This window comes from Molothrus ater, chromosome 13 (genome assembly GCF_012460135.2).
Source record: "Molothrus ater isolate BHLD 08-10-18 breed brown headed cowbird chromosome 13, BPBGC_Mater_1.1, whole genome shotgun sequence".
Lineage (NCBI taxonomy): Eukaryota > Metazoa > Chordata > Aves > Passeriformes > Icteridae > Molothrus > Molothrus ater.
This window is the reverse complement of record NC_050490.2, coordinates 16,964,765-16,988,725: the sequence shown is the minus strand read 5'-3', so window position 1 is coordinate 16,988,725 and position 23,961 is coordinate 16,964,765. Positions and strand designations below refer to the sequence as shown.

Sequence of the window (23,961 nt, the reverse complement as noted above, 5' to 3'; positions counted from 1 at the left end):
GCCTACCCCCACAAACAAGAGGAAAAGCCCTGGAGAAACGAGGCTTACAGTCACTTGAGAAATCAAGGACTGCCGAGCAGAAGAAGGAGCCAGGATTTGAGAGGCAGCACCAAATCTCTGAACAATAGAGAATCCAGTTAAATCTGCTCCCATCCTCTCAGGAATGTGAGAATCATCCAAGTATCCCCATTAGAAGCAGCTCCAACTCCTTTATCTCCTATCAGAGAGCCCTCGAGGGGAACAGCTCTGGGGAAAGCCCATGGCCCAGAGCTCAGCAGCAGACGTGTCCCTGCAAGGATTCTGATTTTCAGGAGCACTGCTAAGCCAGAAGCTCAACAGGCTTGGGAGCACCACGGGCAATAATTAGTTTGGCTCTTCCTGCCCCATCCTGGTTTCACCTACACCTCATAAGGTTTCTTAGGAACTCCTCTTCAAAGGAGGGAAGGAATGGGGAGGGGCTGGAGGGGGTAATTCTGTGAGTTTGATGCATGGAAAACTTTCACTAGGATCTCACATGGAACAGAAGGGAACAAATGGCAGCATTGGCCCATTCTCAGAATCCAGTTTCTAAATGAAAAACATGAGGATCTGGGATTTGGAATTGAGAATAAAATCAGAACTGAAAATAAAAAAATCAGGCAATATCAAGTCACAGGCAGCCTCACATGGATACAGTGTTACCCTCAACAATCTATTAATAAAGTAATTAGTGATCAGAACTCAGGTGATGTCATTCTGAGATGTCTCTGTCCAGACAGGTGATGCCACCATAACTATCACTACAATCTGGCAGCCAGGAAGAATTGCCACATAAAAAGGGAATATTTTAGGAAGTCTCTGCCCAGTTCATACAAAGGAATTCCAACAAAACAAGGATGTCTGAGATGCCGATGTACAGCACCCAGCTCCCAGACATTCCTGGATCTATTAATGAACTCAGTAATTACATCAGCATACTGCTCATGCTTAAATACAGTCAAAACTCAATCAGGCACAGATTTTTTTCAAGTTAAAGCATCACCAAACTAGAGGCCAAAAGAAAAAAAAAGTGTGATTGAGCCAAAATCATTATAATCTTGCTAAAATGTGCAAGAAAGAAGAAAAAAAATCAAAATCAATAAAGTTATGTTACAGTTTTGAGTGACCTTTACATATAACAAAGATAATATTAGAAAACTTAAAACACTTGGTGGTCATTACCTTGTGCTACAATAGGATTTTAGGCTTCCAGTTATTGACATGAAGCCTCCATGCCAGGCTTCAGTTTCAGTGTGTGCTTCATCTTTTTTTCTGATATGAAATGACCACAGAAGTTAAAATCTGTTTCATAAAATTGCAGGTACTTGAAAATATAATGCACTGAACCATATCACAATTTCTTTTTTTAACTAAGCCTATGCTCATTAAAGGAGCCTAATTTCTAAATACATTTTCCAGTGATTACTCAAAATTAGAATAGCAAATTTTAAGATGGAATTTTCTAGTCCAATAAGCCTGATACACAAAGCAATATTTGAATCTCTAATTTAAATGTTACAATGAGAGACACTGATGGCTTCCTCCAACTGGTTCCCATTAGTTTTCACATTACTGAATTACAACACATACATACTCAGCACATGCATTTCTGAGGACCTGCTGTGCACCACCAGAATGAGGAATACCAGGAATACCGCAGGCCATTGTTCAAAGAGATACTTTTGTTGGATTTTTTGTTTCTTAACGTCATTTCTGCTACAGTTACGGGAAATATTTCAGTTCCAGTGCACCCAATAGAATCCCATCTGGACGAAGCGTTGGAACAAAAGCCTACATTGGAACAACATTTTAAACCATAAAATATAGGTCTGGAATTTTTCTGGCTATGTTTATACTATTTTTGTTACCAGCATCCAGTGGCATTACGGACCTTCCTGGTACACTGAAAAATGTTGTATGATAGTAACAAAGAGGCTTTTAAAAGCCCCTCAACAGGGGGGAAGTGGAAAAGAAAATAACACTAAGAAGGGGCAAGCAGACAAAGAGAGAACAGTGAGCAGCTCTAAGCACAGATGACTCATTCTGACATTCTATACAGGTGAGGGTATACAGGAAAAACTTCAGTTAAGGAAAATTTCCAGGAATTTAGTGGAATTCTTTTATTCTCTGTCTTCACTTCCCTCCCCATAAATTTCAAGCACTCAGAAATACTAGTAGTCCTCCTGAGATTTTAACCCAAACCAAATGTTTGAGCAAGGCAGACTGTTATAAAATCTCAAGCAACCAACATCCTTTAATTAAATAGGTACCAGTGTGTTTGGACGTGCATGGAAGTTAATCCATAAGGAATACCAGCTGTACAATACACGGCCCTGTGCTTTGGTCACCTCTGGCTGTCTCAGAGTCCAACCCCTGTCATTTCCCATCCACGTTGCCATTTTGTTCCTGACTCCTCCCTGCTGTAATTTCTTTTTTTTTCCCTTAAAAAAATTTAGTCCTTAAAGACTGCCTGGATAGAGCTGTACTGGAGTTTATACAAAGCCAAAACATTTAAAAGCTTTTCCTCCTAGAAATCTAAGGAATGACTTAGAGATACTATCGGGTATTTTTATTGTGCTTCTGGATTAACACAGCATTATTACCAAAGCCTTACTAAGCCTGATGCGAAAAACACAACACAGTAACAGGCAAGTGTGGGTAAGTTTTGCATTGATTTAGGAAAAAGTTATAATTAGTTGTTGTTGAACCTAAGAGGTAATGTAAAGCTTAGTATGCTGACCCTTGGTTTTCTAAAGCAAACTGAAGCTAGAATTGAGTTATGAAACAGAGCATATATTTTACAGATCTGTGCAAAGAAAACCTTGTTTTTAATAATTAGGCATCAACTCCTTCACAGAAAACAACATATTATTATAATAATTAACATTTTTATTTAGGAGGCCATGCTCCTTTAAATAGTCACATACTTCCAGAGTGCAAAGCTCATGTAACCTAATCTGTGTTTTCCTCAAATCCCCACAAGTCCATTTACTTAAAAACACCACGCTCCTGGATGGGTGCCTGGCGTACCAAACCTGTCCCGTCGTGCATATTTTTATCCATGTTACTAAATTAGGAAAGCAGAGTGGACTAAGGTTATGCCAACTTGGAAAAAAGAACAGGGTCTGCATCAGTTTGTGCCTTTGCTTTTAAGCTCAGAACCACTATAAAAAAATTTTGAATTTTATTAAGTATCAAAGCAATCTGCCCTAACCAGAGACAATAATAAAAGCAGAAGGGAAATTTGGGGAGAAAAGGTAAGAAGCCAAATTTATTCTCCTGATTTTGAAGCCTCTAAATCAAAATGTGGAGCACAAGTTCAAAAAAATGAGTTAGGACCACATACTTTCATGCCAGGGTCTAGAGTAAGAATTTAATTACTGGCATGCTGCACCCATCAGTGGAAATCTACTGTGAAAAGAAGGGAGGGAAGAAGTTGTGTTTATGTGCCTTTACTCGAGATTTACTGAAATCCCTTATATTGAGTTCTATTCAGAACTCTAAGTTGGGTATTCAAGAAGTCTTTACCAGTTAAATACTGGTATGAATAGTAAATACAGATATTGTACTTTACAGCAACATTAAAAAAGTGAGAGAAATGAATATGCAGTTTTCATATCTGGAAGTTTCTCCTGCCCCCAATTAGTGAAGCAAATTCCAAAGCAAAGCAGACTTTGCAATAATCACTCAACATTCCAAGGGTTACTGTGTAAACAGACAAAGCAGCAATCAACGCTTATCGTTTGATTTATAATTTTAGTAACGATGGAACCTTCCTTGTCATTACACTGAAGTTACCTGTGCAAGAGAAAATGATGTAGTATTTATCTATAAAAGTTATGTATTTCAAAATTCATCTTCCTGAACTCTTCCAGCCTTCTGGAAGCACAAGTTGGTTCAGTTACAAAACTCACTGATCTTACCGCTATTAATTTCCTATTAACTTAGAGGGTTATTCATTATGGAGACATAATTATTAATTTCCTAATAATGGGTGGGAAGACTCAATCCTCCCTAACATTAAATATGATCAGCCTCAAAAAGGTGTGGTCTTAACAAATGGAATGGGAACACCCAAGTTCTATTTCTGGCTAACACTGACTCCTGCTGTGCCCTGGAGCAAATCACTTCTGTTAAAAACACTTTTTTTCCACTCTGTAAAATGAGGATAACACTCCCTTATCAGCTTCACAGGATCTTTCTCAAATGCTTTGAAGATAAAGTTTTATAAGCCTACAAATGTATTTTAATGAGTCTTAAACTGATTATATTTCTAAAACAATTTGCCTTAAAAAGGAAAAGGATTTGAAGAGAACTGAAAGGAAGGGTCTCTGTGCTGTTAACCTCCCCTAACACTGCTGCAGTTTACACTTTAAATACACCAAAGGCACACAAATTCATTTTCCTCCAGTCTGCCTGAAGGAAGCAAAATGGCAACAAGTGGATGCAAGCTGCAGAGCCAACCCAGAGGTGTGGATGTGCAGGGGAGCCACACTTTGCTTCTGCTGGGAGGAACCTGCCTGGACTCTGGCACAGACCTGCATCCCTTCAGCTGCTCCATCACCTGCACTTCCTCTGCCATTCCAACAAGCAGCAATCCCACTGCTGACAACAAACTTGCTATTATTTGGTCACTTTTTTTTTTTTTCTTGGTCAATGCACTCAGCTCTTGGTTTTTAAAGTTCCTGAACAACAAACACAAAGGGAACCATGGTCTAGCCCATGTAAAGACAACTGCTGATTTTTTTCCCCTCTTCTTAAAGGGAATTTTGCCAAAAGATGGGCTGGGATCATAAACCATACCCTCTTCTTTAATTACTTAGCTTTTGCTCTTGACTTGGCAAAACATTAAGCTTTTCATTTCAGTAAATCTATAATTAACTCCAGCATGTGCTGAGTAAACATAACCTCACTTTTAATTAAATCTTAGAACAAGATGGTACAAAACTTGCTGTTTCTAAAGAGAAGTACCTCTCAAATAATGGGAAAAAAAAATCTAATCCTTGTCAAATAAGAAACTTGAATCCAAATTTGAGTATAATCCACCCTCTTTTAAGTCATCTGTTACCCAAACATGCATTCCAGCTATAAGACCAAAATGTAAACCTGAAGAGCCACCACTACATATCAAAAGACTCCAAGGCTAAAGTCAAACCAAATCTAAATGGTAACAGCAAAACAGAGAACCTTGACTTGGTTACTCTTCAAGAATAATTTTTATAATGTATCTCACTGGATTTTTTTTTTCAAATGACACAATAACTATTACACAAAGAGAAATATTATTTCTCAAGAATGAAAGGAGCTGAAGTATCATTATAACCATCAGAAACAAAGGGGACCCTTCTAGTTAGTAATTTGTGAGTGAGAGAATTCAGAAAGATTCAGAAGATTTCCTTCTGACAGTACTTGCATATAGAACTAACTCTACGATTCTAAATTAAAATGAAATATCAATTCACTGAACAAAAGGAGAAATCTCTGAAAAAATAAAGTTCAGCTACTGTGAAAACACAGTGTCATGTCTAAGTCAAGCTCTTACATGAACTAATGTAATAAAATAAAATAACCATCTTTCATGTGTGCTGACTTCTTCCAGTAACATCTTTGGTGTCACACATTTCCAAATGGCCCTCAAGAATTTAGATTATTTAAGTGCTACATTTAAATAGTAGAAAACTTGACAAAACTTACTTCATGTTCAAGAACTGCATTTACCAGAGCCAAATAAATGAACTAAGAAACTGTTACAGACAGCAGCTACAAGATTTACAATTTGCAGAACAAAAAAATGTTGTGCATTTAAATGAAAACAAGTCCTCAAGAGAACTTTAGAACATTAAATCTCTTTTTACTTATCTGCAACTCTTTAATCAGCTCGTCTCTGAAAGGCAGACCCTCTCAGGGATTCTGATTACCCCAGAATGTAGATACTGAAGACTCTGCATTAGGCAGAAGCTGGTCCCCTTATTAATCTTATCTAAAGTATATTCAAAATATGACATTAAGAGAATTCCACTAAGCATTTTCTTACAGCCATTTGCTATTATATTTCAGTCTCAACACACTTATTCTGGACAAATTTTTCCCTTTAATTCTCATCAAGCTCAGCTGAGTCACCCCTGAGCAGCTCTCACAACAGCTGCAGGAGGCTGATGGAAGCCCCGAGCAGTGGCAAACCAAGCAGAGCCTTGAGGCCAAAGCTCACATCTGCCCCGAGGGTGGCAGCGATTTGGGAGCACTTGCTGAGCACAGAGGAAGGATCTCACTCACACTACCAGAGTGCCACTGCACAGAAGGTGCTTCCCCATCTCCAAGGGACACCATTTCCATGCTTCACCTAATGCCCCTTTTCCATCAGCAGTCCTCTATTGCCTGATTTCTTCAGGAAGCTAAAGCTTATGTCTCCACACTGCTGCATGTATTTTTATCATTCTCCCCCATCTCCTGACTTAAAATGATTTTTTAAAACTCATTAACAATCCTGACCATACCTGAGAAAAGCAGAGTGGGTGTCATTATTAAATTCTCCCATGTTTTATTAAAACAAGCACTTCAGAGATTAAAACCTTGCCCATCCCAGTGCAGATAAACCACAGCACAGACTCAACTTCTATCAGAGTCTGAAGAATCTCTACAATCAGACCAGAGGCTTAAATCTAAATCTTAAATGCACACCACTTCAATTAGTTTAAAATTTGATTTCTATAAGGCAAATCTTAAATACTAAAAATGAACATTAAGAGCACAATTGTGGAACAGAACCATTAAAAATGCATAATGAATCAACATATGCTATTAATTGCATTGTTTCTTCCAGCTCTTAATCACAATTAAGGAAGACACAGCAAAGAATCATTCTTAAGAATTAAAATGCAATAGAACAGTGGGGTTGTTCAGACACATAATAGCAAACATTTACCATCCAACTGTTCTGCAGCTGTAAGAAAGATATTTTTTAGCAACTGATTTCGGATATTACCGAGAGTATCTTCCTAGATATCCATGGAATTTTGAAAAAACTGACAGTACTTTTAACACCAGACACGGAGAATGGAGACCCAAGAGGAATGCCAGTGCAACCACTCTGAAGTAATTTCCATAAATGACTGTCATCTAAACCCAAAAGCACTTTTTAAATGCAGATCTTTAAATTCTGCACAAGTAGAAGCTAAGTCATATCTTAAATGGCTCCTTATTATAAATTAAGAGCCATTTAGAGCTGTCTTTCCCTAGCAGTGCAGCGTCTGCTGCACAGAAGCAGTGAAGACACAGTAAAATGATGCACTGCAGTGGAATCACATCCCATCCTAGTTCAGCTGAACTTTGCCAGCTTCCCCAACAGAATGCTAGCTGACACTATAATGAAGATTCATGCTACCAGTATAATTAAGGATGAAACAGTTCATCAAAATTTATTATTTTGCTCTCCTTTTTCAATTGTTGAACATAAGTGTTATTTTGAAACTCTTAAGATTTTTTTTAATGAAGTCTTTGAAGTCTTCACAATTTTACAGAGAACATCTAAGAAAACATGCTTGGAAGCCCTCTTTGGGAATTCCTAAACTTCTGTTTAGGAAACAGTGCAATAGATTAACTCTCCAGTGGGAAATGATGCAGTGTGAGTGAAAGGCTAATCCTGCTTGGGCTGGTAACACTTGTGTTACCAACCACTGACAGGGACAGGATTAGTCCCAGCAGTGGCACAAGGGACTCCACCACAGAGACCACACACTGCTGCAGTCCCCAGTGAACAAGCAATTCCTAAGCATGCAGACTTGTCATGCACACAAAAAACACATTCAGGGACAATGCTCAGGACCAAATTCTCTACCAACTTCAGGAGAAATTTAATGCAGCGAGTCTCAGCTGATACCAGTTCCTAATCAAATGTGGTAGACTCCAAATCAACTCTTCAGTAATGTAAATTATCCTTTTGAAAGTCTTTTTTGGAACCTTTTTAAGTTAATGTGTGAAGTTTTGCAGAAAATGTGTCACTTTTTCTTTGAACAAGTCTTTCTTTCATGGTACAGCACCATAAGGTAAATTATCTTTGAGGAACATAAAGCACACTCAAGTCACTCCTTTCTTTTGAATGTAGGACATCTGAAAATTGATGGAAATTTTATTGGCCCTGGGTCATAATGTTTAACAGGTTTATCTAATTTCATTCCAGAGCATTTACATAGTCATATACATTTTTTTTTCTTTCTAATCATAACCATCCTTTGACTTTTTTTAAGCATCTAGAAAAGTGCAAGGAAAGGACAGCAAGATTTCTGCACCCAAAACTTCAAGGAGCATTTGCAGAACATTTCTAGACAATGTGAACTTAAAACACATGAAGGTCACATTGAGAAATTAGTTAAAATAGAGCCAAGAGCTAATCCTGTTAGATTAAGTTAGACCAGTTTTTGAAATCATAGCCTTAAATTTTTATCATCTCTGCAGATCAAAAAATGCAAATACACCAAATGAAAATTGAAAACCAAAATTAAAAAAGTATTTGAAAATCACCATCATCTTATCTGAACAGATATAAGGGTGATAGAAGAATAATAATGTTATATCTGCTTATCAAAGTATTTAGAAGACAAAAAAAATCATTCAAAATCTGCCTATGGCCAACTTTTTCTGATTTTGTGTCACGTTTACTTTGAATAAGTTCTGCTTTTTTATTATAAACTAGTAAGACAAACATTTGTTATCTACTGTCACAATGAGCTAGAACTGCCATAGGCAAAGCTACTAGACATGCGTCTTTTTAGAAAATATGAGATTGGGGCTGTTGGGCAAAAAAAAAAGGAAGGAAAGACCGGAATCCTTTCTATTGTGAAAAATAGGAAGAAACATCATTTTATCATAATGACAGTTGTCATTGGCATTTTGTGCCTTCTCAAAGAAGTTCAATATTTTCTTGATACGATGGCAAAGGCTGTTAAATAAATACATTTTCCCACTTCAGCAGCATTTCTCAGGACTCTGCAAGCACTCAGAGCACAGCTTTTCCCTAACTAGAGCCCACTGGGAGCAATACAAACTGCAATCCTGCAAGTGCAGGGTGTAGCACTCGGAGCAGCAAGAGCAGATCAGGTGGCAGTGAGGCTGCAGGGTGTGTGAGTGAGGGCTGTGAGCCCCCAGACACTGCACTCACCTGCAGGTAAATATTTCAGCTGGTTGTTTGCCAGGCGAAGGTGCCGCAAGGAGCGCAGGCGGCCGATCTCCGGGCACACGATCTCCAGGGCATTGTCACTCAGGTCCAGAAACTGCAGCTTAACCAGGGAGCCAATGGCTTGTGAGAGAACAGATTAAAGCATCAATGTGACCCAGGAGTGACATTGAAACCTTCACAGGACTGGGAGAGGAGGACAAGCCCCAGCACCCAACAGCTGTGTGTGAGCACATCTCGAGGTGCTAAAGCCGGTCTCACAGCTCAGTGACATCAATTGTGGAAATGCTGCTCTAGCTCACCAACAGCTCTGCTGGCAGTGACACAGGGGAACAAACACAGTGATGTACACAGTACTCCCATCTCCAAACGTAGCCGTGACATTTTCTGAAAAATCCTTTCCTTAGGATTTTTCCTCCTGAGAAGCTGAGAGGCCTCAGGAACAAAATGTAACCAATGGTTATCTGCTGCTGTGGAATGCAACAGGTGCATCTGGAATTGGTCTGGTGTGGTTGTTTCTAATTAATGGCCAATCACAGTCCAGCTGGCTCGGACTGTCTCAGTCAGTCACAAGCCTTTGTTATCCTTCTTTTTCTATTCTTAGCTAGCCTTCTGATGAAATCCTTTCTTCTATTCTTTTAGCATAGTTTTAATATAATATATATCATAAAATAATAAATCCAGCCTTCTGAAACATGGAGTCAACATTCTCATCTCTTCCCTCATCCTAAGACCCCTGCGAACACCACCACATCCAGACCCTCCTCACACAATTCTGCTCTGAAACCACTTCTATTCCTTTGACTCTACCCAATTTACATTCAAAAAGAGCATAAATTGAACACAAATTCCTCAGGTTGGGAGCATAACTGCAATTAAGACAAAGAAAAGAAACTAGTACAAGTTCTTGCTCCTTTGGGTTTCAAATCTGTCATGATCTAAACCAGCAGAGTATTCAGTGTGGTAACTGCCTGAAAGCAGCAGACACTCTGGATTTTTAGTTTCTGCAGATGAGTGCCATTTAGCCTTTTCACTTTCTGCAATTAGAACTGGAGCAAACAGCATTTAGGTGCATTTGAGAATTCATTAAAAGAATTTAACATAGCATAAACAAGGACATTATCAACTAAAAGCTACATTGGTATATTTTGTATGAAAATCTTTAATGTTTTATGGGAAAATAAAGGAAAAATAGGTCTCCTCAAAAGAAGAAAAATGAATATTTTATGATTCCTGCCACTTATCGTGAGCTGGTAGATTACTTACCTTCAGGTACAACAACTATGTTATTTGAATGAAGGTACCTGGGGGGAGGAGAAAAAGCAGAGGACACCACCTGTTACCCTCAAGGACTTCTGCTACATAATCAGTTTGCAAAATATCCAGCTTCAGACTGAAAGAGCACCCTCAAAGCCATTCCTCCCTATGACCACAAAAGCTGTGGAAACTGTATAAACTGGCAATGGACAGGTACTTAAGTTTCACTTGGATTATTAAATGATTACCATAAAAATAAAAGAAAATTACATACAATTATGTAAAACAAACCATTCACAGTTACAATAATAACAGGCTTTAATTTTGCAAGTCATATGGAGGAAAACAAAAAGGGAAAAGAATAAGCAGAGAGAATAACCAGAATAAATCATATTTGATCACCAGGTTATTTGACACTAAATGCTGGCCAAGGTAAGCAAAAAAGCCCACACCCACACAAGTTATACAATTACAAACATTTTCCCCTACACATAAACTCTCACACCTTTAGTGAAGAAATAAGCACATGATCTATTCACTCAAAGTGGGTTTTTCAAGCTTAAAGTACATTTTACAAAAGAAAAACCCAATCTTGCACATGGTTATTTATGCAGCTACAGAGGGTGGCCAGATCTCTCACTAAGAATATTCAGCACCCTCTGATGGAGCACTTCCAGTACTTCTGGTAACATAAACACTGATCTTAGATTTTACACATTTCAGATTTCAATCATTGTTGCTGCAAAAGAACAATTGTATCTTGTAGAAAATAACAGTAACAAAATTTTCCAATCCTGATATCCAACTGCAAAGGAATATTGAGTACTCAGTGTTCAATTGCTTAGGCACACACGGAATTATTTTCATGGCACGTTTTTTCCCACTGTATTCCAAGAGCATTTCCTAAAGTAGGAACCTCTCTTTTCAGGGAGACAGAACAAGGGAAAAAATGTATAAATATTTCAACTGCATGGGGCACCTGAACCTTCTCTTTCTCTTTGAAAATTGTAGTTTGCTAAAAACTTAACAAACATAAGCATAGCAAACATGTTTGTAGAAAGATAGGATGAGCATTCTCTTATCCCTTCAGCTGCAGCTCCTGAAAATATTTGTGAACTACTTCACTTAAGCTAAAAAACCCCTGTATTATGAGGAGCTACACCTCATAGCCCAGCATCAGGAGCATGCTATACAAAGAAAGACACACAAGTGAAATAACTAAGGATGTAATAACTTGTAGGAAAATCAAAATAATTTGTCTCTCAAAACTGAAAGCTACTGTACCAAATTATTCTTTAAATAAATCCTTGTTTTGTGGTCTCTTCCCTGACAACAAAACACCTTTTATTGTCTCATTAAAAACTGACTTGTCCTATTAGAGCTACACAAACCACAGGCCCATTGCAGCTCTTTCTAGACCACCAGAATGTGTGGGATAATGGTGGGACAACTGAGCTTGCTGAATACCAAATAATCAGGCTTGACTCCTATAAATCAGTGTTTGTAAGAAATTATTTTAAGCTGTAATTTAAACAGGTTTTCCCTAAAAGCAGTATCAAATAACACAGAGGTTTCCTGATGCCCAGTGGCAAATCATGATATCAAATATAAAAATATTAATTTTACTGCTCTCAAGACAATCAGATAGGATTTGCTCTTGAGTGAGTCAGAGACTGCAGTGACCTACAAACCAGTTCAGCCACACTGTGGACAAGGCACCAGCAAGGTGGGGTAAAGGGCCACATGGGGATGCCAAGATCAGAGCATGGACTCCTCAGACAAACACCTCCTGTGGGGAGCTGGCCATGAAATAAACAATCAATGCTCCACCAGGTACTCATGTGAAACTGAGACAAAGGGCTGAAAAGGGGAGAAAAGGACAAACCTCTTAACCCCCCACTGCCAATCCTACCACAGAAGGGAATCACAACTTTATAGAAAAAGGGGAAGGAGGAAAACATTGTCTCAGGGGCTTAATTAAATTAATTGTCAAAACAATCCAGTTCACGGGACATCCATTTTTTGGACAAGACTGGATAAACTGCTCTGCCTACAGCAATCATCATTCCACAGTTACTACCCCTACGTGCTCATCCCTGCTCCCATTTGACAATCTGTGACTTGGTTCCAAAACCTGATTACTGCAATCAGCACGACTGAGATCATAAAACCCCTGGGAGCTGGGGTGGGAGTGAGCAGCGAGGGATGGGCTGGAGGCTGTAACCTGTTACTCTGGCTCTGTCACCACCCTCTGACCACTGCACTGGGAGCTTCCAGGGCTTTATCAGTGTGACAAGTCTACACAGAATTTATGGGGTAAGGTTTTTTCCTCTTAGCAGTATAGACAGTGGTATAAAGTTCTTCACATACAATAAACAAGAAATTTAAAAAAAATTAAAATTGGACTAAATACACCTCCATCAGAAAAAAAGCCCAATAACAAACAAATTAAGAAAACACAACAACAAAAAATTACCCTTTCTTGCCCTCCAAGAAAGCCCTCCACACTTAAGAGAAAAATTATATGCAACTAATAGATTCTAGATTATTTTAAGATGAGACGGATAAGCATAATAAAAATATATTAGAACTCCTACACAAACTCACAATTCCACGAGGTTTGGAAGCTTCTGTGCAAGGTTTTCTGGCTGAAAGAGAGTTAGAGATTTTTTAGATTTCTAAACAAAAACCAGACACACAAACATTGTGTACCCAAGTCATTTTAATCATCATACTACAACATGTCAGCAGGAAAAATGGCAACAAGGAATGTCTATACAATAGCCTGGTTCCATACCCCAAATGTCCATCAGGGCAATCTCAGATGTATCCTGGGTGAGCAATTCACTACTGTACAGAACTACAGCTTAGAAGTGACATTATCATGTCCTCAGCAAAATGGGAGTCAGATTTCTGAGACTGAAAAGATGGATTACCTCATCTTCTTTTGAAAATATATTCAAATAAATGAGTTAGTTGAAGGGAAGAGATTGCTAAGAAGTTGCAGCCTTTACAGACTTCAAGCAGAACAAGAACTACACAAGATGTCTAACCAGAATGTATTTTATAATGCTGCTAAACTGGGAAATGACCTACAATCTTTGTGTAGCTTGATCAATTACCACCAAGCCAGAACTGCTGAATCCATCAAACTAGATTTTCATATTTACATATTAATATGCATATCATTTCTTAACTGCCAACTGATCCCTAGCTGTAATTCTCTTCTTGGTGGCATTTATAACCATGAGCACATATCACAAAATTGGCTTCACAAGCTTCAGATGTCGTGTTGGAAACTACACTCAAAATTATTCAAAGTTAAGACAGTTTTATTACTTAAGAAACCTGCTCTAACATAGATTTGTTTCAATGAAAAAAAAGGGTTACAATACTGATATATGCAGAAATGACTGCATTTCAAAAGCAGCTTGATCACATAATTAAATTCCTGTTAAAACTAGAAATATTCATGTGAATAAACATGACGTATGATCCCTTAAATAGCCATATTCTCTAGCATACATGGCTTTGCGTTCATAACGTGAAGATGGAGAAACAGGTAATATTCAGGTATCAAGCATGCCCGGCGCTGGCCCCGGGCCCGAGCCCGCATTTGCTCGGAGCAGCGATCGATGCCTCAGCCCCGCGGCGGTGACGTCACGGGCGGCAGGCGCTGTCGCTGATCCGGCGCTGCCCCCTGGCGGCAGCTCCGCCGCGGTGCAGTGACCGCCCCGGCCGGGCCGGACCCGAGCGGGCAAACACCGCAGCTTAACCGGGAAAATGGGCTCAGGCACAAAACAGCCCAGCCTACCCTGACAAAGTGTGGGAAAAGCCCATTTCACTGCCATCCTACTGCCTTCAGTACGATTAGCATGTTAACCTGAAGCACAAACTGCTGCCACCATCCCACCTGCTGCTCTGTCAGAACAGGACAGCATTCTGAGGTAGGAAATTAAAATCAATTACACTCGATCTTGCTTCCGACAGAGCTAACAAGGCAAACAACTATCTGCTTTTAATAGATGGGGAAATGGGGTACTGGAAGGTTCATGTGATCAAAGATGAACTGAGAAGTGGGAAGATTTGGGGCTGGGATACAGGTGTGCTGTATGGCTCCTTGATCCATTCATTATGTCACAGCACTCCATCACTTCCATCTTGCCAATGGAGACAAAAATGAAATTATTCTTAGCCAAGGTAAATTCTGTCAGAGTAACTATCCCAGACATTTCATAGGAGTCATCTGTCAAGGACAAGAGTCATTTGAGAAGAGTAAAGAACAAAAGCTGATTTAGTCATTTATTTTCAGAATTCTGAAGGAATGAACCAGTGGGACAAAAGTACCACCTAATTTTAGAGAAATATGGTTCAGGTCCTGTTTTGATGGTTTTCAATAATGCTCATGCAATTTGAAGTGCTTATTGATGAGCTATTGCTCATCACCTCGCATTAGAGAAGTATAAGACACATCTTCCTTCAATAATTTGTTTTCAAGTATTCTCAGCTGAGATTTCCAGTCCCCCCCATTGCCCCAGTGTACCTGATTTCCTATGACTGTACTAAAATTGAGAGCACTACTTGTCCTACCAGTAGTGGACATCGAAAAACCTCACTATGAAATTATATTCTGTAAAAATATCTGTGATTTCTGTTTCCCCCAGCTCCTCCTGGTTTTCCTCTCCATCACCTTTAACCTTTTCTCTCAGGACATGCTCTCTAAAGGTCCCTCACTGCTGCTCTCTAGGTTCTCTCCAGTTCACCCAGGCTGTTCTTGAGTACGAAGCTCTGCTCCAGCTTGTGCTTTAACAGCATCAATAATTACTTCCTTCTGCTTTTAATGGAGATTGTGAAACTTTCCACGTTCCAAAAAGACATCTGCCTTTTTTTGTAACATGCTGCTGACTTGATCTATTTTGGTCCACTACAACTTCCAACATCTCTTCTGTGGAACAGATGCTCAGTGAATGACACCCAAATTTGTTTGCCTTGTTCCAACAATAGTGCTGAGCACTTGAATGAGAGCCCAACAAGGCACATTATGAGCAAGTTATCCTGATTGCTGTGAATCTAATCAAGCTCTGCTTCACGCTGTTTGAAAGCAATTTTGCCTAAGTATGACCTACATTTTAACTTTTGTTTCAGTTTCTTTATCTAGGTCTTAACGCTTACATACAAAACCCTCCTTATTGTTTCATCTTTTGAGCAGCGCAAAGTTTGTGAACTTACTGCACTAAATCATCACTGAATTTCACAAAGTGTCAAGGCAGAGCTGTTTACAGCCTTTGGCTAATTTTATAGCAGTTTTGATTTGTAACCATGAATCCTCTCCTCCTGTTAAATTATTGCACATTATTAAATTACTGCCCAAAACCAGAGTGCTAAAATAATTCTCTACAGTACATGTCAACTTAAGTGACTCATTCAAGATGAAGAAAAGGCATAAAATCTTCAGAATCCTTACAGCTTTTGGCCCCTAAAGTGGAGTATGGACTGGTTCAAGGAAACCCTGAAAACTGTACAATTTTGGTGAATTTTAAGTAGTCATGCCCTACAGTTCCTCTACCTCTCATATGCTGGAAGAGCCCACCAAAAAAAAACCCAACAAAACAAACAACAAATCCAAACCAATCAAGCAACCACAAATGAAAACTTGGAGACTTGAGCCTCTTGAGAGTGGCAAGTTCTGACTCTAGCCTATAGAGTCTTACCAGCTTAGAACACCTCTCACAGTTATTTAACTGCCCCACACTGAATTTTGAGGTCACAACATTGACTCAGGGTGAGAATTTCTTCAGTTCAGGGAACAACAACAAAACAAGAAGAAATCCCAGAAGAAAATCCCACATTAACTGTGACATATAACTGTGTTCTCCTGTCAAGAGCAGCCCATAGATACAAGTTTTTACTGGCACCTTAACAGCAGGGCTGGAATTAGACCCTGGGATTGACATTGCCTTGGAAATTAGGCACACACCAAGGGAAAAAGTCATTCAGCCTAATGAAGAAATGTAGAATAGGCTGCATAGCATCATCTAACAGGAGAAACTGACCACTTATGTGAGTAAAATGTATAGGCTAAAAAAAACCCTACAGAACAACAAGCCTGGCAAGAAAAGCCCCAGGAGGTCTTGAGAGCTTGAGAAGGGTAACCATAAAATGTCACGAACATCCATCCATTTATTATTCTCTACATTACCTATGCAAGTTTAAATACTCACATCTTACAGCTGATGGCATCATTCAGGGTCAGATTATCTATAATATAATCTCTTTTCTTTCTGTTTCAAAATCAGCATTGCTAAGCACACAGACAGTAAACATTGCAATAAAGAGACTGTCGTACCAATGTGGTCAGGGAATTTCTCTTCATGTAAAGTCTCTCCAAGTACTGCAGCCCCTCATCTTTCAGTAACTCCAGAGGGAAGTGATGGAGATTTCGGTAATTCAAGAACAAGTTCTTGTGCCTTTCCAGCTTTGCCTCAGAGATTGTTTTACACAGTTCTGATGCCATGACTAAGCACCACATCTACTGCATGGCCTCTTCGCAGAGCAGAGCCATTTCTAGGAGACAAAAAGAGGAAAAAAGCCCAGTATTACCAAGGTGTAGCTGTGCTTCTTTTGCAGGAAGAGTTCCTGATGACAAATTCTCTGATAATTTATCTAAACACACTTGTTCCAGTTAATACACAAAGTCCCCAGAACATCCACACCATAAGCTGTGTTAGAAGCAAGTCTTGGACTATTTTCTGGATTAAGCTTTAGTGCATTACAGGACCTGAAATAATAAAATCTTTGTTATATTTGTTTATATTTAATGCTTTTAGCTTCATACATGTTCAATGGACCTTTTGGATTATTTTGTCAAAATTGCCACTACAAGAAGAAAATAAAAGCAACTCTTTTAACCATTACTGATGTCCCACATCCTGTCCCATGTGCTAAAAGAAGAACCCACAGATAAGAAAAACACACAATTAATACAGGATTTTAGTCGCAGGTGATTTAAAATCACCATTATCTTTTAAGGCAGTAAGACAAAAGGCAATGAAAGTTTGAAGTGCTTTCCCATATAAAACTGGTGGAATAATTTACCAGTTGGAAGAGGTAATTGGGATAGATAGGCAGTAAAGCCATTTAAAAATATTACACTAATATATGAGAAATCTGAAACTTGCAGTGAGAAAATTTATAAAGGGTTAGATAAGACAGCAGATTTTCAGCTTGCTCTACTAAAAATAAAACCAGAAAGAACAAAGTGTCAAGCTTTAACTGACAATTTCAAAATCAGAAAACAAAAACAGGAAGGCAAATTAAAAATTAACTTGTATCTGAAACCTGACTTTATTCAACTTGTTTTTCAGATATAACCAAAATTCAAGTCATTATTCTGCTGTCTAGATTTAGACAACAACAGCAATGCTGCATCTTTTCAACAATCTCATAAAAAACATAATAAACCCAGACTATTCATTAATTTAAAGTTACCATTTTGCTACAGACTTGTGTATATAAATTAATTGCCATTAACAAAAGGCAAGGACTCAGAACTGCTTCCCACCAATAACATTTTCTATTTTAGTTCAATCCTTCACTGAAGGAGAGGTTTCTAATCATAACAAATATTGGAAGTGAAGGCCCTGAATCATAAATCCCATCTGGTTATAGGCATGGCACACAAAACTCCAGCTAAAGAGTGCCAACCCAACCATACTATTAATCAAACTACTTCATTAGTTTGAGGAGTTCCCTTGATTTGCAGATAACAGCTCTTAGCAGTGATCTGTGTCCTTCTGGAGCAAAACACATTTGTGAGTTTTTAAGAGGTTTTTAACCATTGTCTCTTCATTAGCTGTTTTAGGGAACAGGGCACACACACTGGCCCTTGGCACTCCTAACATTAAAGCTCTCTTAGACCAGAAGAGCAAGGAAATGAAGCCATTACAATTCCCAACTCTTCTTCTGTGATCAGCATTAAAATAATGCCTGGAAAAGTGTTAAAATTTTTAATGGGCATAACCTGAGTATTTATTATTAATACCTCTACAATATAAGACAAGGTAAAGGAAAGGTCATCCTCCTCTGAATTTTTTTTAAATCAGAAGTTGAGAAATGACAAAATACACACACAAATATCCAATAGCTTTCCAATTTGTCCAGAGATGGTTTTCAGGTGTCCTGCACTTGTGGGCTTCTCTTCACAGAGCTGTGGCTCCATAAAACAACTGCACATTTAGCCATGGCACACACGGACACACAAACATGCAACGCCACAGATGCAAAGTCCAGTCACAATCTACTTTGGCTCTTACTTCAAAGGAACCTCCTCCACTCCCTTCCACCACCAGCCAAACTTTTCCTCTCTCAATTATCTTTTTCCACGGAGGAGGTGCAGCCTTACCGAAGAGGAACAGCCACAACCATGCTCTTTAAGGAGAGTAAAAAAGAAGGATGAGGGCTGATAGCACCCAGTGACCGTGGCCCCGTGAGGGACCGGGACCTTCAGGGAAGGGCGAGGAGGAAGGGGAAGGGGGTACGGGGGAGAGGGGGTGATTATGGGGAAACAGAGATGGGAAAGGGGGAAAGAAGGGGCAGAGAGGGGCACCAGGGAAGGGGGACGCGGGGAAGAGAAGAAGAAACGGGGAGACAAGGAGGGAACGGGACAGACAGGGGCGATGGGGCCCGGCCATAGCGCGCACCCCCTCACGGAGCGGTGCCGTGCCCGCGCGGTCCGGCGAGCAGACAGTACGGGCAAAGCACCGAAGACAACCTCCCACCGTCAGGACCCGATCACCTTGGCCCTGTCCCCGTTCCCCCTCGGCCCGGCCGGGTCACAGCCACTCACCGGGGCCGCCGCAGCAGGAGCGGCGCCGCCGCCGGCCCAGGGACCCGGGGGCGGGACGGGCCGGCCCGGGCCGCGCGAGACCGCGGATGCCGCGCGGCTCTCGCGAGACACCGCCCCGCCCCGCCTTGGGTAGCGACCAATCACAACGCTCCGTCTCTCCCGCCTCCCTCCGCTAGCCAATGGGAGCGCGCCCCCCCTCAGCGCCGCGCCCGCCCCTCGCCGTGGGCTGAGGGGCTGCGGGCTGCGGGCGGTCCCGGTGTGCCGGTCTCTGCCGGTGTCTCGGTGATCCCGGTGTGACGGTCTCTGCCGGTGCTCAGGTGTCCGGGTGTTCCCGTTGTTCCGGTCTCTGCCGGTGTTCAGATGTTCCGGGTGTTCCCGCTGTCCCGGTTCCTCCCGATGCGGTTCCATGAGCGAACATGGGGGCTCCACATGCCTCCCCCCGTGTTCACACAGCCCACGGTGCTAACAAGTCATCCCTGGTTAATCGCTGATAAAGGAGAACATCATTTGCTGATAGAAGTTGTGGTCACGGACCACCCTCTACCTGCCTTTTATTTCTGTGTTAACACAGAGTGGAGGCGCTCATAGGGTTCTGCCTGCGCCCACCACCTGCCCACCACGGACATTTTTACCCATGATAGTTGCCCTGTGGAAATGTTTTGATTTTACGTGCATTCACACGGACTAGGATGACACATAAAGGCTTGTTTGTGTCTTGTCAGTTCTCTGCTGACAGCTAATTCCTTCGTCCTCAGGGTATTTAACATCACCGGGTATTAAAAAGTTGCTTTTTGCTGAAGATCACCTCTACAGCTGGCTAAAAAAAGAATCTCAGCTGCAGAATCCTCTTTCCAGTTTCCACAGACAAATTAACATAAACTGGTCCTAACGAAATTCACACAGCAGGTCTGCAGAGTTACCAAGATGAACACCTTGCAGAAGATATTTCTTCCATGTATTCACATAACTTTCACTTGAAATAAATCAACATGCAGAAAAGCTTGAGATCTTTTCCCTTGCAGACTCATTTCTCTCTTTTTTAGTTCTAAATAAAGAATAGCAGCTCTTAATGGCTCATTTGTCATTTTCCTGCACTTGAAAGACAATAATTGATTGTGACAACTACATTTGCTCCATCTTACTTTGCAATCACAGTCTTTTTGGAGCTGTTTTTTTCAGAAAAAAATAGATAGGGTTTTGTTGAAATAATTTACCCTTCAAAAATCACCATCCTCCATATTTGTTATATCACTCTGTATACATGATTTCTTACTGTGGTTGATAGCACTTGTCTGTTTTTTTCAGCTGATGTTACAAAGTGGTCTGCTTGTAGACCACCATGGTTTTAAAAACAGCAAACACATCACACTTCTTAATGTCACTTTGGTCTCACTCTATAAATATCTGAGAAATTAAAAGTTAAGCTTATTTCCGACCAAAGTAGAAGCTGAATATGAGGACTTTTAGCAACATGTTTCTCAGAGAAAATTCAATGTGTCAAACCAAATGTACTTCTCTAGAATATTGAGTCATTGATCAGGACAGAAACTGTGTTTCTGTCTTCTACTGAAATAGAAAAGGAAAGATGAAGCTTTTTTCCTGGGTGACCTGCTCTTAACAGAGCCAGGATACTTAATGTATTTATTTACACATAAGTTGTAACGGTTTGGGTTTTTTTGGTTGGAGATTTTTTGAGAGAGTAACAGGTAGGAGATAAGATTACTGCACTCTGATATTGTTGAGAGCAAATTTTGTCTGTTCTTTTCTGCTCACACCAACACACATCACTTTTTCTTGTGTCTTTCCCCCTGAAAGGTCGCTCAGGATTCTCTTTGTTGTTTTGTGTAGCCTGAATCATCACACTCATTCATTCTGGTTTTTCCCCCTCAGCCAATGCCATGGTGATCTCTGAAAAATGCTGCTCTCAGACCTGAAAGCTGATCCCCAAAGCTCTGATCCTGCCCAGCACAGGTGTCCAGTCTTGCTCGTGTAGTCACAAGGCTAAAAATGATGAGTGGAGCAGGGATATTGGAATCTGATCTTCTGGTGAGGAGACCATTTACCTCATGGTTGCCAAGGCATTCTTATCTAACTTGTCACACTGGTGCAATCTCTCTGCTAAGTAAATATTACTGGTTTTTTACCCTAATTTAATCCTTATTTTTGTGCTTCTGGGAGCATGGGGAGCTTGGCTTTTCCATCTTGCTAAGAAGGATGGCTGATCTTATCTGTGCCTAAAAAGAAACTGATAAAACTTGCTTTGAAATGCCAGTTTAAAGTAGATCTATTCAAGTAGCTTGCAGTTGTTAGTGGCTTGAAGAGCCACCATCATCTGGTGGTTTACTGGAACAAATCCAGTGGCTGGAGCAAACGGGCACAGCTTCTCTGGTGATCCCTTGTGTGTGCTGAAATCACACAAGGCAGATGAAGATAGTGTGAATAAAAAGAGATGATGCTATACCAGATTTATTACACAAGGCAACTAATTGAGACTGACAGCTCTGGGAAGATGCAATTGGAAATACCTTTGCATAGTAAAACTTTATGCCAACATTTTCTTTTGTTTTGCTGAGTGAAACATGAAGAAATTATTTTTATTGAGGTTTTTATGACAAGTTTCCTAGCTCTCAATGACACAGACCTACAAGATCCAAAGTACCTCAGTGAATTTCTGAATCTGAGTCCTGAACACTGTGAGGTTCTGCCTCCCTAATAATCCTGCATGAGTCTTTTCCACCCAGTGCTGTGGATACCACTGATATTGAATCATGTGCATTAAATTAGACTTTGTAAATTTGGAATATGATAAAAATACCCACTTCGCAATTAAAGGTCAGTTTTTAGCAGCAGGAAAATTCAGTGTGATTGATGCATGACAGCAAGAGAATTTTCCTTTAAGGTCAGGTAATTACCAAGTATTTTTATTCTCTGCTCTTCAGTGTGTCAAGTAGCAGTATAAAATAGGCTATCTTGGAGATCACCGTGTTTTGAGAATTATGGTGAGGCACAAATCCATCAGTAAACACTGAGCTCATGCAGCTATGCCTGGTACAGAGAGGTCCTGTGGGCTGGAGGAATCTTCTAGGCACAGATCAATCCAGTGATCAGCAGATGGAGTTTCAGCTTTCTTTAGGTTCTGGTGTGTACAAGTGTTAGCACAAGTGTGTGAAGCAGTAGTGACCCAGCCTGCTGCATGTGCCAGCTCTCACAGCCAGAGAACATCTTTCCCATGCTCAGACTGGAGAAGAATCTGCTTAACACATGCTTGGGACATTTGGAGTGGTCAAGGAAAATGGCAGAGCTCTCCTGTACATGGCAGGGTTCCAGCACAGGGGCTGAATGCTTTGTGCTGTCCTACTGTCTTCTGCTTATTGCTAGAAAATAAACATTGCCTGGAATTTTGAAAGCTCTTATGCAGTTCAATATGCAATTTCATTTTCTGCTCTTACAGACGCCAAGGGGTGGTTTTCTTCCTTATCTAAAGACTAATAACTTCCATTTCTTCAATTTCTTCTATTGTTCTTTGAACAAGAGCCCAGCGCCTTGTGTCATCATCAGGTTCTGCAAAGACTTGAGGAAGAAAACAGAACATTTCCAGTTTGCATCCTTTCTTGTAGAATTTCAAATCTTCATTCTTCTTACTCTTGTTTTCACTTCACACTATCTTACATAAGATATTTTCAGTCAATCCAGATTTCATATACATAATGATACAAGATTCAGTTGGTATAAATGTCAAGAATTTTGTCTCTATTCTTTCCACAGGAGGTTTATTTTGCATCATGCATCATTTGTTGATTTGTCTCTTGTACCAGAAAGAAGTAAACTCTCTAAAATGTTTGGTCTTTACTAATGGAGAAAGAATCCATTCTCCAGAAAGTCCTTGTTCTTCTTAGGAAGTCTTTTGTAACTTTCAGTTAGTAATTTTGGTTTAGGGACAAAGCTCTCTTATTGGAGTGGAATAGAGTTACAGTGACTCATCACAGTACTGCTGACTTTGATTCCATAAATGCTTTAACTCTGGCTTTCTGCAGCAGTACAAAAGTGGGAAGGCAGATGGAGCTCCTGCACACCGAGTGCCAGCATGCCAGTATTCAACCTTTAGACATCATCCACCTTTGGCTCAAGCCTTTTTATTTTCAGTTTATTCTTTATTGTATTTATTAAACTCGAACTGACTCCTTTTTCAATGGCACAGTAATGCTAGTGAAAAACCTAATTTCAAAGGAAGTTATTTGTGCTGCCTGGAATGCTTCAAATCAGCATTGCTCAAAATGGAAGCTTTTAAAACAGTTTATTGCTAATTTTTGAGGGAAATTTCCTGGTAATCACGTTGATTCTGTTGTGTGATAGACTCCCGAAGAAGTAATAGAAAGCACTGGTCATTTGGACAGGCTGCATTTGGAATGGAGCAACCCTAATGCAGAATAAGCAAGCAGTGGATTTTGTCCCTGATCATGCAGCTTCTGCTCATTCTAAATTCCCACTGATCTAATTAATCTCAATTGGAAAAAGAACAATGCCTCACTGACTGCCCCAGAAACCAAATTCCTCTGTTAATGTGTTAAGCAAATACAACAATAGGCAGAATCAACATTTCTGCCTCTGCTCCATGGGGAAATCTCAATAAGGGATCACTGCAGAGGTACCAAACCAGCAGCTCCCCATGGCT

General features: G+C 40.1%; 1 protein-coding gene across 6 annotated transcripts in view; it reads right to left on the bottom strand.

Moving 5' to 3' along the window:
• Positions 1-19,350, bottom strand: part of LRRC28 (leucine rich repeat containing 28) — a 56,037-nt gene extending 36,687 nt beyond the window's left edge. The window contains exons 1-6 of one of the 6 annotated variants that reach the window (XM_036389473.2): positions 19,290-19,342; positions 18,757-18,871; positions 16,791-17,008; positions 13,052-13,092; positions 10,454-10,491; positions 9,173-9,310 (exon numbers count right to left, since the gene is read on the bottom strand). In XM_036389473.2, the coding sequence (XP_036245366.1) occupies positions 9,173-9,310; positions 10,454-10,491; positions 13,052-13,092; positions 16,791-16,973 (400 nt within the window). In that variant the 5' untranslated portion in view covers positions 16,974-17,008; positions 18,757-18,871; positions 19,290-19,342. Of the gene's footprint in view, positions 1-9,172; positions 9,311-10,453; positions 10,492-13,051; positions 13,093-16,790; positions 17,009-18,756; positions 18,872-19,143; positions 19,166-19,289 lie in introns of those variants that run through there. The other 5 variants (XM_036389474.2, XM_036389475.2, XM_036389477.2 and 2 more) reach the window with 5 other exon arrangements.
• Positions 19,351-23,961: the final 4,611 nt, after the last annotated feature.